General features: G+C 49.5%; 1 protein-coding gene across 1 annotated transcript in view; it reads left to right on the forward strand.

Moving 5' to 3' along the window:
- Positions 1–16,322, forward strand: part of TMEM104 (transmembrane protein 104) — a gene marked incomplete at its 5' end in the record, with an annotated part of 40,136 nt that extends 23,814 nt beyond the window's left edge. The window contains 2 exons of the mRNA XM_010148582.1: positions 3,082–3,175; positions 15,562–16,322. Coding sequence (XP_010146884.1) covers positions 3,082–3,175; positions 15,562–16,322 — 855 coding nt within the window. The remainder of the gene's footprint in view (positions 1–3,081; positions 3,176–15,561) is intronic.
- Between the last annotated feature and the right edge of the window lie 610 nt (positions 16,323–16,932).

A 16,932-nucleotide genomic window follows, 5' to 3' on the forward strand; every position in this document is an offset into this window, starting at 1 on the left:
GTCTGGCACAGTGAGGTGGAGAAAGTAGACATCCTCCTTCTAAGCATCATGGTCTCTTCTCATCCTTTTGAGGATGTGTTTTTAAACAGGCTTCCTGGCCTTGGGACTCCTCTGAGGGTTGATGATGAGATTAGCTCTATTCCAGGCACTGAGTCCTTTTTCCCCGTGTCCTGGCTATAGGCTGGCAACTGACCCGTCTTTCCTGACCTCTGCCAAATCCTGTGGAGCTGTACACAATTTCACTTCGAAACAACGTTAATCTGGCTGTTTAATGTCCTCTTCTCTCCGGCCTGTCTCCTCAAGCAGTCCAGTGTGCGCTATGGCTTCCCTTCCTAAAAGCGTTTGGCACAGATCTCTGCGAAGCAGGGCACCTCATCTCATTCCAGGCCTTAGAATCGTTTGTATTGATCCATGGATATCCATCTTGGTTTGCTAATGGGCGTCAAGTGGAAAAGGTAATACATTTCTACTGTATTTGAATTAATCTCCCACTTGGGTCGTTTGGATCAGCTCCAGCATCTTGTTAAGAACAGAAGACACTGATCATCTTAAAGGATGGGAGAGGAATCCGACTGTTCAGGCACAACAACTTGTATGTCTTCCGCATGAGCTGAGTAGTGAAGCCCACAGAGGAAGGTGGGGGGTTGAAAGGGTCACTCATGAATTTAATTGTTTACAGTACCTTGAGCAGTGGAAAATAACTGCAGAAAGTGGAGTGTGACATCCAGAAGTATTCCTTCTGCTCCATTAGCAAATGTTGAGGAGCACCTAATGATGTTTTTCATGCTTTTCAGCAACCGAGCCCCAAATGCACCTTAACACAGGCCTTTCCTCGGTGCTTAAGACAAATCTAAGTTTCAGACCCAGCTGCTTCGGAGCTCAGCGATCTTGTGTCAGTTCTTGCCATGGTTTGAGGTGCTGTTTCATCAATTGGTTCTGGTGCGTTCTCATTTGCAGAAGACACCTGTTCCTTAATTACCTCCATCCTTCGTCCGTCTCATTTTGTTTGGGCTCTTTCTGATGTATGAGCTATTAGCGTGGTTTGAAGGGAGGCTGTGTTGAGCGGTGCGTGTGCTGGGAGGGGAGGATGGAAGATTTTAGTCAAAACCTGAGAATAATTACCAGTAAGAAGAGTTGGTGTTTACTTGGTTCATGCTGCGTCCTTGATCTACATCTCTCTTTAGCCTAAACTTTATTTCTTCTTTGGGGTTCCTGCTCTCTCCTAGGATGGAGTGGCAGTCTGTAGAGGGCAGGAGAGTGGAGTTAAGCTCCTGGTTAGAAGAAAGGAACAAGAGGGAGAAGAGTGAAAAAAGGCTTGTAACCCAGAAGCAAACCAGCTGGTTAAAACTAAAAATGCCTTAACTATTAAGGTTGTTTTAGCTCTTAGCCTTGCCAGTTATGCCTGTGTTGTTGTATTCTGTGTGATTTCAGCGTTTCCTCCAAGGATCCTCAATTCAATCTGAATTCTGTACATGCTTTCTGTCCTTTTTTTTTTTTTTTTTGGCAAGCAGAGAAACGAAGACTTTGTCTAAATGATGGCCTCGGGTCAGAATACGTCTTGACCGAGTGACATGTGAAACCAAGGGTTCTCTCTTCTGCTCCCCTTCTGGGTTTACTTTAGTCGTCTGAGAATATTTGTGATGCAAGGCGTTTCCAATTTGCCTTGCAGATATTCTGAAACTGTCTCAGGGAAGGTTTCTTGGGGTTGTACTAGGCTTAAAATAGCTTGGATTCTGTTCTGTCACCGACTCTGGGGTCGACAGAGACCTCGAGGCTCTGCAGCTTGCCCTTTTGAGTCCCGGTTCTTCCCTTCTGATGACACCTTTTTTTCGGAACTGCTTTAAGAAGTCATGGAAAAAGAGCAATGTGTAAATATTAATGTTGAGTATTTGTCTTTAAAAATACCTTTGGGATGCTCAACAAATCTGTACTGCGTGTGCTGTGGCTTTCTAGGTACTGCTTGCTTACAGTTTTTGGACCTGTTAGGATATCGCTAGCCTGTACCCATCCCATGGATCGTGAGCAGGGCTGTCTTCTGTAACACCCATTTTGTCTCCCTGTCACAAGTACTTTCTCTCAGTTGACGTTCAGACCTCAGTTTACCCTGCAGTAAAGCCTTTTCTCTTCTGTCTAGAGCAGGTAGGGCTCAAGTGCCACTCAGTGCCAGGGCAGAGGTGATGGTGCTGCACAGGACACCAGTCCTCTGGTTGTGGGCTGAGAGCGCGGTTGCCTCGTGTGCCCTAGGAGGGTGCCAGAGGAAACTCGGGTGGCAAACTGCACAGTCCTGATTTCCAGCTTTGTTGGATATATGTTGCAACCCAGCTGAAAGAGGTGCGACAGACTGGTACTGCGCCATGCCCCAGTTTAGTTTGCTGAAAACCACTGGTCTCAGTAAGAGGGCAGTGAAGAACGATCTCTCCTCGTTGGCAGTGGCTTTAATTTCCACGCTGAATGAAGCTCATTCTTACAAGTATCTCTTTGATTTGTATTTTCCCTTTCCCCTCGCTTTGCACAGGTTTTCAGCTTCCAAGTCAACAGCTGAACTGTTACGCTATAAACTTCCCCCTGTAAAACAAGCAACTTAAAGTACGTGGGGAAAAAAATGTTCCGGGCAGATCCGACTGCATTGCTGTTCAGCCTGGGACACCCCGAAGCTACCCCATCAACATTAATGCGAGCAGACTGGTCACAGCTATTGCTAGCCAGACCTAAACTGAACATGTACCTGGACAAAGAGGCCACAGTTTAATATTTAATGTTCCATAAGGCTGCACTGAGAGCTTTTACTGAAATGTGTCAGTAAAGGCGTGCTGTAGCAGTGATAGCGAGCGGCTGAGAGCCAAGAGGATCCTGTGCTCTACTTCTGCCCGAGGCGTGTTCTCTGATACCAAGCAGCTTGCTTGACCCCCTGTGTCTCAGCCAACCTAGCTGTAAAATTAAGCAACAAAGAAAGCTCCGTGACAGACAGACGTGTCTGGAGGTGAACTTTCAAGGCGAGCTTTGCTTTACTGATAAATTTGACTTACTAGCAGAATTTCTGGCTTTTAACCTAATGCGTGGGTTTTGTTGTTGTCCTTCCAGGCAGCATTCACTCTCCTCCTGGGTCCTTTCACCTTCTTCAATGTGCAGAAGACCAAGTATCTTCAAATCATGACATCCCTCATGAGATGGATAGGTGAGTCTTGGCCACTTCTTTACCACAGGTGGAACCTGAGTCACGCTACCAATGCGTCTTTTTGGCAAGATGTTCCTGTTCAGGATCAAGTGCTTGTCGAAAAAAACTCTTTGAGGAGAACTGTCCAGGCCTGATAAACCTTTAAGGGAAGGGATTTTTGTTCTTGGATGAAATTTCTGATAAAAATTAACAGTAGGGCATGAGCTGGTAGATGAAGTTTTAATCTGGTTTGTGTGAGAGGCAGAAGGGATTTGCAAGAGTCTCCTGTGTGTGGGCTGTGATACCCACCAGTTGCTGTTCAGCAGTAAGTTTCTCATTCTCTCAGCATGTGTACAACAGACTTTGAACAGTCTTTGTTTTGATCTGAGAACAAAAGGTGCTTCTGTCAGACTTTCCACCCTTGGTTTTATCATCTGTTTGCATTTTTTTTTTAACTGGGTCTTGCTTTAGCGTAGGATGTGTTGTGTTGGAAATCCCCAAACCGATGTGTGTTGTCCTGCTCTCAAGAGTTCTCCCCAAAATTTTACTGCCAAGAATGTCTGGGAAGACAGATAATTCCCTTAAGGGAAATAAGACATCGCTCCTTTTATTATTATTATTGCAGTGCCTTTGTCATCCAAAGGTGCAACTGCCTCACATCTGGCTTGTATGTGTACATGCCCTTAAAGGCTGAGAGGGGGGCATGTGTTATGGAGGCTTATGGTGAGGTTTGTCTTGTTTTCTGTAACTTAGAATAACTGATATTCAGGGCTAACAGAGGATGTTAACAGCACCAGCAGCATTTCTGCAGGTTATCGGTCTCCTGATTCATGGGTCCAGGCCATTCAAGCACAGAATTAGCTTTGTTTATAGCTATCACTGACTTGGGATAGGAAGAAAAGCTGATTCTCAGACTGTTTCCACTGCTCATACACACTTGACCTGACTTCAGTTGGGTATCATCCCTTTTCTCTGAGTTCAAAGGCGTGCAATCCTGTGTGGAAGTGGCTGGCAGTCTCTGCAGAGGAATGGAGATCCTCTGTGCTAGAGAACATCTGAGACGGGGTTAAGCAGCCATCACCCAGGAAAATGAGGTTGGATTTTAAGCCCTCAAATCTCAGATGCTGAATATCTTCAGTTAACGAATCCTGACCTCGGTTGGTGTGAAAATCCTGAATGTCTGTTTTTCCCCTATCCTTGTCTGAGCACATGACAGGTTCGAAAGCCCCCATCTTCTTCAGAGAACGAGGTTATCTCTTTCAGGGGTATTAAAGGAAGTTGATGGGTTTTTTTGGTCCTGTTTCTGTGTTTTTTGTTTGTTTTTTTTTTTTTTAAGAGAGTAATCTCTGTTCAGCTCGCTGGCCTATTTCCGATCTCCCTGCCTCCTCTTTCCTGGTAAAGACATCAGTCAGACCTCATCCTGTCTCTGTGACAACCTGACACCTGCCTGATCTGCCATTGTTTTCCCTTTAGCCAGCTCCTTCCAGCATGGGGATTGCTAAACCTTGGCGTAAAGGCAGAACTGCTTCTCTTTTTTCATCGCTTGATGGAGAGGGACAAAGGCAGTGTTTTGGAGAAGTGTAGGGGAAATTCATGCTTTAGCCTGATTGATTCCTGCGTCAGCACGCTGGGGAACAGCTGCCCCAGATAATGATATTTAATGACCCAGACAGCACCTCAGTGGCTACTTAGAGGAACGGATTCCGTATGTGTACAATGAGGGATAGATTTATTAGGAAAGACGATTTATCAAATGGCCATGTGATGCAGGGACCAGAGAAAAGCTCTTGCTGCAGATTCCGGGATAAGGATGGATCCTGTACTGTTTAGATTTATCAAGCTGGCTACTCCCATGTCCTCGCATCACCGCTGTCCCCTCCTCCAGAAGCAGGACTGCGAGTTAAACATGAGTTGGTCTTTTCTTGGTGCTTAGATCTTAAAGAATAGTCTTGGCTGGTGGTTTGTTGGTCTCCTGAACTTGTCCTGCCTGAATGCCAACGGCTGGATGTGGACTTTTTCTCAGATACCTTTGTCTGGTTGTAGGCACATGTCTGCAACGCACTGAGCGGCAGAGCTGAATGCCGGAGCTGCCAGCCTACCTGCTTGTTTGGCTGGGTGAAAACTTCCCACACAGACAGTGGCTTATTCAGCTTACCTGTGTCCCCTGGCCTGGTGCGGGTGGGAAGCTGACCCATGCTTTACATTGTGATTTGAAAAATCAAACCTCCTGAGCTGGGGAGTCGGTACGGGCTCTGTAACGTGCCTGCAGCAGGACCCACCGTGCAGCTTCTTCCCCAGCCTGGTGAAAAGCCCCTGGATTTCGGAGCAGCGGTGGCTGATGTAAAGCTGCACTGCCCCAGGTGTACTGGCAATTGGGATGACAGTGGCTGAGAGGATGGTTCTTGGCAGCAGGGAGAGCTAGCTGTGTGTGAAGGTCATTTCTGCTGGTGTTTGTAACAGTGTCAGCTTTGCCTTTGAAAGTTGCTTTCCCTCTTTCTCCTGATCTAAGTGATAATCAAATGTCACTAGCCTCTTTCCAGCGCCTCGTGCTCACCGCGAGCAGCACATCAGCTAACAAAGACTACAGCAGTCTCTTTCCACACCTCTTGGACGAGAAAAAAATTCATTCTGTCCCTGAAAAATGAAGTTTTAAACACTGGGATCTGAACTGGAAATTAAAAATGGGCCAGTTCAGAGAACATGGAGATGCGACGGAGATCAGCCCTTCATCTGGCTGTGTTTTTCCTTCCAAAGTAAGGGACTAGCCAGGACAGGCACCTTGGAAGTCTCTAAAAGGAGAAGGTTGAAGGAGGAGCTGGCAAGCCCCATTATCATAGTGCTGGAGAGCCCAGACAGATGGGCTCTCCTTGCCTGGGCCTGCTGAACACGAGGAGCTCATCTGGAAACAAGGCTGGCATGGCGAGGCGTTTCCCTGTCAGGACTGATAGGAGCACAGAGGGTGGATCTGTGTCTCCAAGGGAAGTGGGGCTGATGGCAGAGAGGGCTTCCAGAGCCATGGAGCTGCTGGCAGTCTCCTGAAGAGTAACAGCTTACACACTAGGCAGCAAAACTGATTGTCCCCTTGCGTGGGTGCGTGCCAATGGTTAAATTTGGTGCAGCAGAGCGTGATTGGACTGCTGGCCTTATCTGTGCTTAGAGATCTAGGTTCTTGAAGTGTGTGTAAAGGTATGCCTACACAAGCTCTCATCCCTTTCCCAACTGTAAAAGCTCCTCTGGCTGCTTTGTCAGCCCCTTCCTGCCTAAACTGCCTTGGGAGACTGAGCACAGGCACCCTATGGGGTGTCACAGAGCCTGCCATCTGTGGTTTCCTGGAGAAAAGGCTAGTTGGGAAAACCTACGTGTTCTAAATCCTGCTTAATGGTGCTTAAGGTGAAGCCCTGGTGTGGGTTAGGGATATAACCTCGCCCAGCTCTTGAGCAAGGATTCCAAGAGCAGAGACAGGGCTAAAACTGGGTGACCAGATAAAGTATGTCATCAAAGTGAACTGTCCCCTTGGGGCAGGGAGGGTTCCTTTCCCAAACTGTAACTCCTTCCTTCCTTTCAGCTGCCTTCCACCTCAGCCTTGCAAGTGTGGAGCTGTTATTAATTAGCCCAAGTTTTGGTCTCTTCTACCAGTTTTGGAGCCTGCTTCCAGGTCTCTTACAAGGTTTTTGGAACAGTGTGTCTCCTGCAGAAGGCTAAACCAACCACGCCATCAGTAAATTAGAGCTGTTGGTATTTTCCATTTTGCTGTTTGGACTTCAGGCTTTGTTTTTTTTCCTGGAGGGTTTAAATCTGTGGTGGTGATGGATTACTCCCTAAAGAGACTTGAATATCCAGCTGGTTTTTTTTCTCCCCTCTTTTCTTCAATCCTGATTGAGTGGATGGTGTTAGGGGTGAGCTGCTGGAGGGCACGGCACAGCAAAAGGGACTGAGCCAGGCAAGTCTGATGCTCTTCTCAAAGCAGAGGGGACACGGCTCGCTGGGGCAGAGCCCTACCTCTTTGGTAATATTGGATAATAACCGTCTAGCAGCGTCATGGGAAAGGATATGGATTAGGAAAGATAACAGAAGTACAGGGCTTGGTGGAGCTCAGCAGCAAACATTGTGCTATTGTGTATTAAGCAGCTAACCCGATTAATTGCAGCCTGTTACAGCCTGAGATGCCCAGCTCTATAGGTGAGGACCGCTGGCTTTAGAGACATTGGTAGCATGATTATCGCTGCTGTTATTGAATAGTCTCTGGCAAATGTTCCCAGACAGCTCCCACGTGGGACGTTTGCTCTATGTGCTGCTCTTGATGCTGTATTGTAGTTATTAGAAAGTATTGTATTTTAATAAAGAGACACTTTATAGAGGAATAAACTTCTGGGTTTGGTTGCTGCAGGCTCCGTTCTCTCTCCCTGTAGCACAGTCAGATCGTACCACATCTATTCAAATAACTGCAGCCCTTGGGACCGAGCATTCCCAACCCTGCCCAAACTATGATCTCAGAATTACGTGCTCAGAAAAAAAAAATATCTCTCCCCTAGCTCTTTCCCCTGGCCACTAAGATGGGGAAAAAGAATAGCCAAAAAGTCTCCTTAAGCTCTTTGTCCCATCCCCTTCCTGGATACGTGGTAGAAGGCTTCTAGGGAAGAAGTTTGGAAAGGGCTCTCCAAAGCATGCTGGTGAGGCTGACTTGCCGTATCTACTGATTTCTCTGATAGTTTTTTCTCTGCCAGGATCTTGCTCTTTACAGGGCTCCCCAGCACTTCTCTGCAGGGAGCTGGTCTCAGACCACCTCGCTGTGAGCAGTTTCAGCTGCTGTAGTAGCTCTCACTGCCATCCTTAGCAGGCTTCACCGGCCGGGCTAGACTCAACTCCGTGCAGACACCCGGAGTCACTGGATGTCCGTGCAGCTGCAGAGGCTGAGAATTACAGCGGAGGCCGGTACAGGAGAGTGTGACAATTATCTGAAGTCCCTTGTTGCCACTCTGCTGCAGGGAGATTAGTCCACCAGTGGCCACTGTCCTCAAGGTGGCCTCTTTTCTGCACGAAAAAAGAAGCTTTCGGTAAATAGCTTGGGGAGGGACCAGCTTGATGTCTGCCCCTTTCCTTTCACAGAGCAGGGCATGTGGGAGTGGTGAGGAAGGGGGAATTGGACTGTAAACCAGGACACTGTTGCATGTTCATTCTGACAAGCTTCAACAAAGTTACTTCAGGTTCTTGCATCCCTTTTGGAGCAGAGAAAGCTGCTGCCAGGGCCTGGGGGTAAATAATTCACTAACAGAAGTGAATATATTTATGAAGAGTTAGTTAAAAGGCTGTGCTTCTGTCATGCCTGCTTTCGGAGCAGCCATCTGAGGAGCTCGTTTCAGTGCCGGTTGTGGGGGGCGGTGGGGTGAAGCGGTGCCTGTGTGAGTGAAAGAGCCTCCTTAGCTGCAGATGGAGATGGAGAGTGACGTGCGCTGCTGGATGGGACCACTGAGATCCTGCCTGAGGAGTTGACGTTCCTGAAAAGAGCACTTTATCCAGGCAGCAGGAGACAAGCTGATGGGTCTGAGAGCTGGAGAAGGGGAGCTGAAAACGTAAGGACACGTTCAGCCCTGCAAAAGGGTCTGGATGATGGTGCCCACACAGGTTTTTGGAGTGTGTGTGTGTAGCATGCAACTGCCCGACTCACGGAAGAGTAAATTCTCACGTGGAGGGAGAAGTGACTGTCAGAGCCAACAGACCAAGTCAACAGCAGAGCTCAGAGATGAGTCCTGGTTGCAGAGGCTTTATGGTGCTTCTGCCAAAGGTGACCGGAGGAGGGAGGACAATAAACTACACAGGTAATTTTCCACCAGAAGCAAACAAGCCTCGCTGGCTGCTCTTTCCTTCCCATATGTTGAGATAAAGCATCTGTGATAAACACCAGAGTGCAGAGCTGTTTTTCTCCCTGTGAACTGTTACTGGTGTGCAGATGTCTGCAAAGACCAGCTGAGAGGGGGCAGCTCCACCAGTTTCACGGCAGTTGTTGTTACTGTGGTAGGGGAGGCTAGTTGTAAATCTTGTTGCATAGCAAACCCTGCCCCAAACGATGGAGCAACACAGAGAAATGATGCCCCAACGGCAGAGAAGCCCTCCTGAACTGCTTTTGGCAGCTAAAAAACCCCGGTGGTGGTACTTAAAGTTTCCCTTTGTGAACGGAATGGGCTCTTGCCTGGCCCGGGGCCAGGGCAGCAGCGGCGGCTGCGGCAGGACGTAGCAAACCTGGCAGAGGGTGTGAGATGGCAGGGGAGTCGAGGGGCCCGAGAGGCTTTTTCTTGCCTTCCTGGTAAGCTGCATCACACTTTCGTGATCTCAACGTGCCCAACGTGTGGCTGTGCTTCCCCTGCTCTGTGAGCAACAGTTCCCTGCCAGGTAAACCCTGCCTCAGGCTTTGGGGCAGGGAGGGTAACACTGTCCCTGCGAGTCCCTGCTCTCCGTTCAAGGAAGGAGCCATGCTGATATCCAACGACTTTTGCTCGTACCTTTCTTTTGGGAAGTAATTCCCCTCCTCTCCTGACATCTCTCTCCAGGGAATTGCTGTCTTCTGTGAACATATCCATCTTGCTTCCCCACCGCCTCTGCACTCATAAATCCTTTATCTTCCTAGAGACGGCGTTTTAGGCTCTGTCCTTGCCAAATGTGATCCTTAACTACTCCACCACATCTGGTGGAGCAAACCTGGCTTGCATGTTACCTCCTTGCTGCCATTTCATGTAGAAACCTCCTCTGACCATTGGAGAGTTTATCAGTTGCTGCTCTGGAGTTCACAGAGAGCTGGAGGTCACGAACAAGTGGCAGGATTATAGCTTCTGCAGGAGAAACTGGAGGAATGAGTTTTAAATTTAAGAATCAATGTCTTAATTTCGGGTACTTTGTTCTGCCAGCATGGTGAGCTCCAGCTGTGCTTTAATACTTCCAATCATAGAACTGCAGAATCGTTTAGGTTGGAAAAGACCTTTAAGATCGTCAAGTCCGACTGTTAACCTAGTGCTGCCAAGTCCACCACTAAATCATGTCCCTAAGTACCTCATCCACGTGTCTTTTAAATTCCTCTGGGGATGGTGACTCAACCGCTTCCCTGAGCAGCCCATTCCAGTGCCTGGCAACCCTTTTGGTGAAAGTATTTTTCCTACTATCCAGTCCAAACCGCCCCTGTATCCATAATGCCTAGCAGTTCCAGAGTTGCAGTGAGCACTTAAACTGGCCCAAAATGCTGTTGGAAGGCAGCTGGCTCTGAGGGGGCTGCACCAGCGTCCGGGAAAGACGTACTGAAGTACACAACGCAAGTGTTGGGTAGGAATGCATAAGGTGGGAATGCTGTGCTGTTCAATGTGTGTACAGAGCAGGTGCTCTTGCTTTTATGCCCTCTCTCCTGAAAGAGCTTCCTAACGTTAAACTAAATGAGTCTGTTCCTCTGTCTAGGAGTTGTCTGCTGTGTTTTGGCTTGATGAAGGATCAGCATCAATGTTAAGGTGGGGAGAGATCTTCCTCCTTCCAAAGAGAATGGGCGCAGGGAGCTCGTGAAAACATCTTTCTCTTGGAATCCATCATGCCACCTAACGTATGAAAAGGGAGGCAAGTGGCATGCCTTGTGAACGGGTGATTCATTATCATTATTTCCTGGCATATTGATTCTCCACTTCGACAAGAAGGTTCTGTCACGCCGTCAGCGGCGGTGACGGATGCAGCAGCACAACGCGGCGCCCGCTGAAACAAGCGGCTGTAGGGGAGCAGCCAGGCGTGGGCTGCTGATGCAGGGCGGTGTGGCTGTGTGCTGCTGCCTCTCTGCATCCCTGGAAGGGATGGCAGGCAGGCTCAGGGATGTTCTCACCGGGCTTTCCTCACAGAAGGAGGCATTGGAGTAGGGACAGAGTTGGAGAAGATGTCACTTGAGCTGTGGTGAATGGCTGTGCAAGATCATTCTTCCTCTGTCTTCACCTTTCTGACTCTTAACACGCAGGTAGTTGTCATGTAACCTTTGTTCTCTTTCATTTTATGCCCCCCAGTATTTTTTTCCTGGTTTGTGGCTGCCTTTCTGCTTTCTAGAGTCACTAAAACTATCCTTGTTTTAACTGGGATCAGTGCTTTGAAGGTTCACTGTTGAACCTGAGAGGCAACATCTCTCTTTGACCTTCCTTCCTGGGATCACAGGGATGTTACCCAGTGTCACGTCTCTGCAAACCATCACTTCTGAGCTTGGTTCCCCCTTGCCAAGCCACCTTTTCCTGAATTATGTGACAGAGCATCTCTCCTCCCTGCGTGGCTCAGTTCGGGGTCTTCTCCATTATTTTCCATGCACCAATGGAGACGGACATGGGGCACCAGGTGAAACCTCTCAAAAGCATGCTGTCTTGCCAGGGAGGGTTAAGCCAGAAACTTATTCTGAGCATCAGTTCTTCCAAGAACCTACCATGGTGGGGAAAAATGCGTTTTAGCCTTGAACTACGGCTGTGTTTTTCTGCAGAGAGATGAAGCTCATGTACGAAACAGCATTTTTCATTTACAAAGGTGTTTGCTCTGACTCTGCAAAACAATCCTTAAACTTAGAATGGCTAAATTATCTTCGCTGCTTCTCTGCAGCTCTGTTACGCTTCTATCAAAGCTCACAAAAATGTGGATTTTAATATCCCCAGACTCCCATATTTCCTGAAGTGCTCGTATTTGGATTTGTGCTCATCCATATTTATCCTTCTTCCACCTGCAAGAACCATAGCAGAGCTGCCCTATCTCTGCATCAACATTTCCTGAGCTGAGCAGGACAGGCAGCAGTAGCTGTCTGCAAGGTCTGCTTTGTCTGAGAAGAGCCAGTGTTTGCTCCTCAGAGTGAGAGGAGGGGTCTGGGGGGTGGGGGAGGACAGTTGGAGACTTGTGATGAGATCCATCACCTCTCTATTTTTTTTTTTTTTCCCCAGCCTCACTTAACATCCTTCAGTAAAAATGATGCTCAAACATCTAGAGGAGTGAAGAATAGACAAGAAGTGTCCTCTGTGCTTATCTGTGGTGTGTGGGTTTGGAATGGGTCTGACACTGTTGAAAAAATCAGGACAAGCAAAACCCTCGATGGCTTTTTAAGCACTTGAATAGAACAAGGTGTAAACCAAAGTTTTTTATGTAACCTACTAACAATCCATGGCTGCCCACCTCGCTCTGGGTGCTGTTGGTCACTGTATTTGAAGGAGGCTCCGTCCTGTGTGCGGAGGAACAGAGCAAGGCTTTTCTTATGAACCCATGTCTGACTTTGCCAGGGTCTTTGTGGCAAAGGAATGCTGTTGGACAGAGGCTGTGGCAACTGTAGGTGACTTGAAGTAGCCTAGTGTGAGTCTTCAGCCTGCTGTCCCAGGTAGAGGCAGAGGATGCGAGCAGGAGCTTTGTGTGTACCTGCAGGACCCTGAGCTGCCTCTTGTCTGCTCAAAGCTGCCTGTCAGAGTCTGTCATCTTCTTTTCATCTTGATTTATCATCCAGCATAACTAGGTTTCAGAGTTTCATTTTGGGGCTTGCTTCCTCCTAGGGACAGGCAGATAAATCTGGCAGGTGAATGTTTTAGCTCTCCAGTTCCAGGAGTGAGAAACTACTCTGCTGCGAGGAGGGAGAGAAAACACAACCGTTGGGGCAGGGCTGCTCTTGTCTTCTCTGGGGCTGGAACTGTGCAGGGGAGGTTTCCACTTTACCCAGCACTACCTCTCCCAAGGATTGTGCGTCTGCAGAGCACCAGTGCTAGGGCAGGAGGAGCACGGGTTGCCTGTTTGGAAGCAGTACCAGTTTAGATCTTAGTTTTGGATCATCACTCCTTGTAACTTTAGCACGTTTAATTTCTGAAAGAAGTAGTTGAGGAAAATCAAATGTTATGAATTGTAGCTGCTGAAGACAAAGATTTCTGTCTATCAGGGGTATCTACAGGAATTCTGTTCCTTCAGTGCTCCCTGCCAGGAAGGCAGGTGTCAGGGCAGAGAGCCTGCGGGTCTCTCACTGAGGAGGTGCCCTGAGGATGGGGTGCCAGCCTGGAAGTTCCCCTGAACTGGTGGTTAGCGCTGGTGCAGAAAGCGGGGTTTTGAGCCATTGGCAAGAGTGGGTCTGGGGGATGGAAACAGCCTGCTCTTCACTCTGCTGAGCAGAGCAGGCAGAGATCCGTCTAGTGTGCAGGAGAAGAGGTGCCGGACTTCTGCAGTTCCATCTAGTCTGGACGCAGGACCAGCTCAGGATTGGGCCGCGGAGGCTGAGCACCTCTCCCAAGTGAAAAAGAAAGGAGAGATCTCCGTGTACTTCCAGAGCTGCCTTACCTGGTTTGTCTTATTGCTCAGGGCACCTTCTCCTCTTCCCTGTAGCCTCTGCAGCCCCGGGGGGTGCAGTCAATGTCACGTCACCTGGAACACAACCCTTTCTGCCTATCTTGCTGTAGCAGATATGGCTGGCAAGCATCTCCCCTCTGGGGAGCAATAGGAGGGGCACAACAACCGTACCTGTGTTCACAGTGCCCCTCACTTGCTGGCTTGAGTGAAGGCGAGGGGAATTGCTCTCCCCGAGAGCCATGAGCCGTTGCTTTCCGTAACCCTCGGTGACTGCTCTTGGAGAAGCGTATATTGCCCAGCAGTCCCAAAGTGACCTGCCCCTCGTGACGCCGTGAAGGAATGGAGCTGCTGTCATCAGTCCGGTGACTTGGCCTGTCACTGGGAAACAGTTGGAAGCAAGAGGTTTCCTGAGGCAGCACGAGATGAGATGCGGCGCGTGGCTTGGTCAGGTCTCAGCACGAGGCTGGCGTTTGCCACAGGAAGGAGGGTTGCTGTGAGAGCAGAAACTGGGTTTCGGCAAGTGCTGGGGGTGCGAGGGAGGCAGTGTTCGGTTAAGGTTAATCTGGTCTCGCTGGGAACAGAAGATGAACAAACTGGTCTGTAACTGTCTTCCCTGGTCCTGTCCCTGGCAGGGTTCCCCATTCCCAGCTGCCTGCGTCAGGCGGAGCGGTACCAGTCAGTGAGCAGGCCAGCGTCCCTATCACCCCACGGCGAGCCTGCGCAGCTCACAGCCTCGGTGGCCAGCCTCCTGTGGGCTTGGCCGCGGGGCTGTGCTCTGCTGTTTAATTCCTCTGTATTTATATTCATGACACTCAGAGTTGTCAATAGTAGTAATCTCAGCATTTTGGTTTTTTCATTCCCTGGTAATTCACTGCTCTGCTCCGATGCCTCGGACCGGTGCAGGAGACAGCTCTCTGCAAGCCACAGTGGCCCACCCTTTGCCAGCACCCGGCTGTAAATCTTGCTGCTTGCTGTCCTGCCAGGCAGGTTTTTAGTTTTTTTTTTTTTTCCCCCTGTTCCTTGTTAACTCCCGCATCTGATGATCATCTTTCCCAGGTTGATGTGATTTCTGTGACACCAGAATTAGTTTTCTGCTGGTTTTATGTGCCATGCTAGGAACAACAGTCTAGCAGTAACTGCTTCTGGCTCAAATTTCCACCAGCGGAGTAAATAAGGGCATTAGCCCAATCTCCTCGATTCATTCTCGTCCGTAGCACGTTGCTTTTTGTGATAAGCTTTGTAAAACGTTGTTAGGCTTTTCCCTGACATAAGTGAAGGGTAGATGAGCAGACTTTGTGCCTAGAAGTGATGAATTTTAATAGCAGTCTTTCAGTGCTGCTTTAGTCCCTTCCAGACTGGCTTCTCCACCCTGGGATTAACTCCAGACAGCCTGTGCCTCCTGCCTGGGAAATGGCTGGCTAGTTCTTGCTCTATCGTGCTTGACAGATCACGGGGACAGGAAAGCTTGGGAGTAGCTGTTGCTCCCAGGCATATCTGCCTGTACACGTAGGTGAGGTCTTGGAAACATTAGTCCAGCTGCAAAAGTGTAGGAATATTACTGCGGTTGCCTAGTGTGGAAGGTGTCCCTGCCCATGTCAGGGTTGGAACTGGATGATTTTTAAGGTCATTTCCAACCCAAACCGTTCTGTGATTCTATGACTGCAGCCAGGTTTAACCTTTCCTTCCTTTAGAGGTCAAAGCTCAAACATCTCTCAGCCATCGATAAATGGTGATCCTTGGCCAAGGTGCATGGCAGAAGCATCCATGGACTGAGACCCTGGAGGGTGATGGGCTCAGCCGGCTGCGTTAGCGTCACGCTTCTGAAGGGCCCAGAGCAACTGCTCGTGCTGGCAGGTGGGGAGGGTGAGTCCCCGTGGGAAGGAGACCAGAGGGAGATGCTTCCCAAAGGCCGGCCTGAGCTCGTTCCTCTGATGAGCACTGAAAGCAAGTCGTGATTAATTCCTGCACACCTCGCCTTTGATGTTCCACCTTCTCCAGAGATAAGGAGATGCTCCTGTGGAGCAGGAGAGAGAGCCGGTGCCGATGGGAGGAGGGTTGTGGGGGTTGCAGACCTGGGCTTGACCTGAAACCTTCTCTCTCTCCAGCTTTCATCCTCATGATTATTCTGGCCCTCATCCGCATCAGCAGAGGCCAAGCTGAAGGTCACCCGTCCATGGCCCAGCTGTCGGGCATCCGCAACCTCTTTGGGGTGTGCGTCTACTCCTTCATGTGCCAGCACTCCCTGCCATCCCTCATCACACCCATCTCCAAGAAGAAGCATGTCAACAAGCTTGTGCTGCTCGATTACATCCTGATCCTGGCTTTCTACAGCCTCCTGTCCTTCACTGCCATTTACTGCTTCCGCAACGACACCCTCATGGACATGTACACGCTCAACTTCACCAACTGCCAGATCATCAACGTTGCCTTCATTCGTTACTTCCTCGGCCTCTTCCCCGTCTTCACCATCAGCACCAACTTCCCCATCATCGCAGTGACCCTGCGCAACAACTGGAAGACCCTTTTCCACAGAGAGGGGGGGACCTACCCGTGGGTTGTGGATAGGATTGTCTTCCCTGCCATCACGCTGATTCCCCCGGTGCTGGTGGCTTTCTGCACCCACGATCTGGAGTCCTTGGTGGGGATCACGGGAGCCTATGCTGGGAACGGGATCCAGTATCTCATTCCGGCTTTTCTTGCGTACTGCAGTCGGAAGGACACTCAGCTGGTCTTCGGCAGCGGGACGGTTAACAAGCACCTCTCCCCTTTCCGGCACACCTTCTGGATTGTGTTCGTGCTCATATGGGGCTTTTCTTGCTTTGTGTTTGTGACTGCAAACATTGTCCTGAGCGAGTCAAAGCTCTGATGGGGGGTAGCAGCGTGCTCCCCCCTGGGGTCCAGAGACTTCAGCATTTTGTCTCCCACTCTGGGACTGCGGAGTTGGGAGAGAGGCAGTGTGAAGGGAAGCTTTCAGGCCGTTGGCTTGGTGGCACAGGTTGGACCAGGACACAGGCTTTCTTCACTCCATTTTGGGTGCGGATGGAGTGGACTCAGCCTGGTCACAATCCTGGTTCTCAGACCTGCTGGACAAAGCCATGGGGGCTGAGCCCTCGGCAGCCTGCACAGATTAACCAGTGTCCAGCCATTTCTGCCTTCAGCTCTACTGGAGCATCACTCTCCGTCCCTGCAGCGGCTCTCCGTGCACTGCAGGTCTCGGCACACGGGAGAGCAGACAGCCTTGGCTGCTCGCTACGCTAATCGGCGCAGTGTCCCTTCTCCCAAAGGCCGGGGTGTGCTGTGCAGAATCTCGCAGGAGTTTGGGGGGAAGTGAGTCTCTTTTTTTTTCTGATGAGACCCCTTCAAACCAACCTCACGTGCCGGTTGAGGGAAGAAATTAGGGTGGGAATAGCCCTAATGGGGAAGAAAATAATTTTGTGCTGTTACATTTTCTCTTTTTATAGAGGTGTTACCAGTTT

Source organism: Eurypyga helias, unplaced genomic scaffold, assembly GCF_000690775.1.
Source record: "Eurypyga helias isolate BGI_N326 unplaced genomic scaffold, ASM69077v1 scaffold21873, whole genome shotgun sequence".
Taxonomy (NCBI): domain Eukaryota; kingdom Metazoa; phylum Chordata; class Aves; order Eurypygiformes; family Eurypygidae; genus Eurypyga; species Eurypyga helias.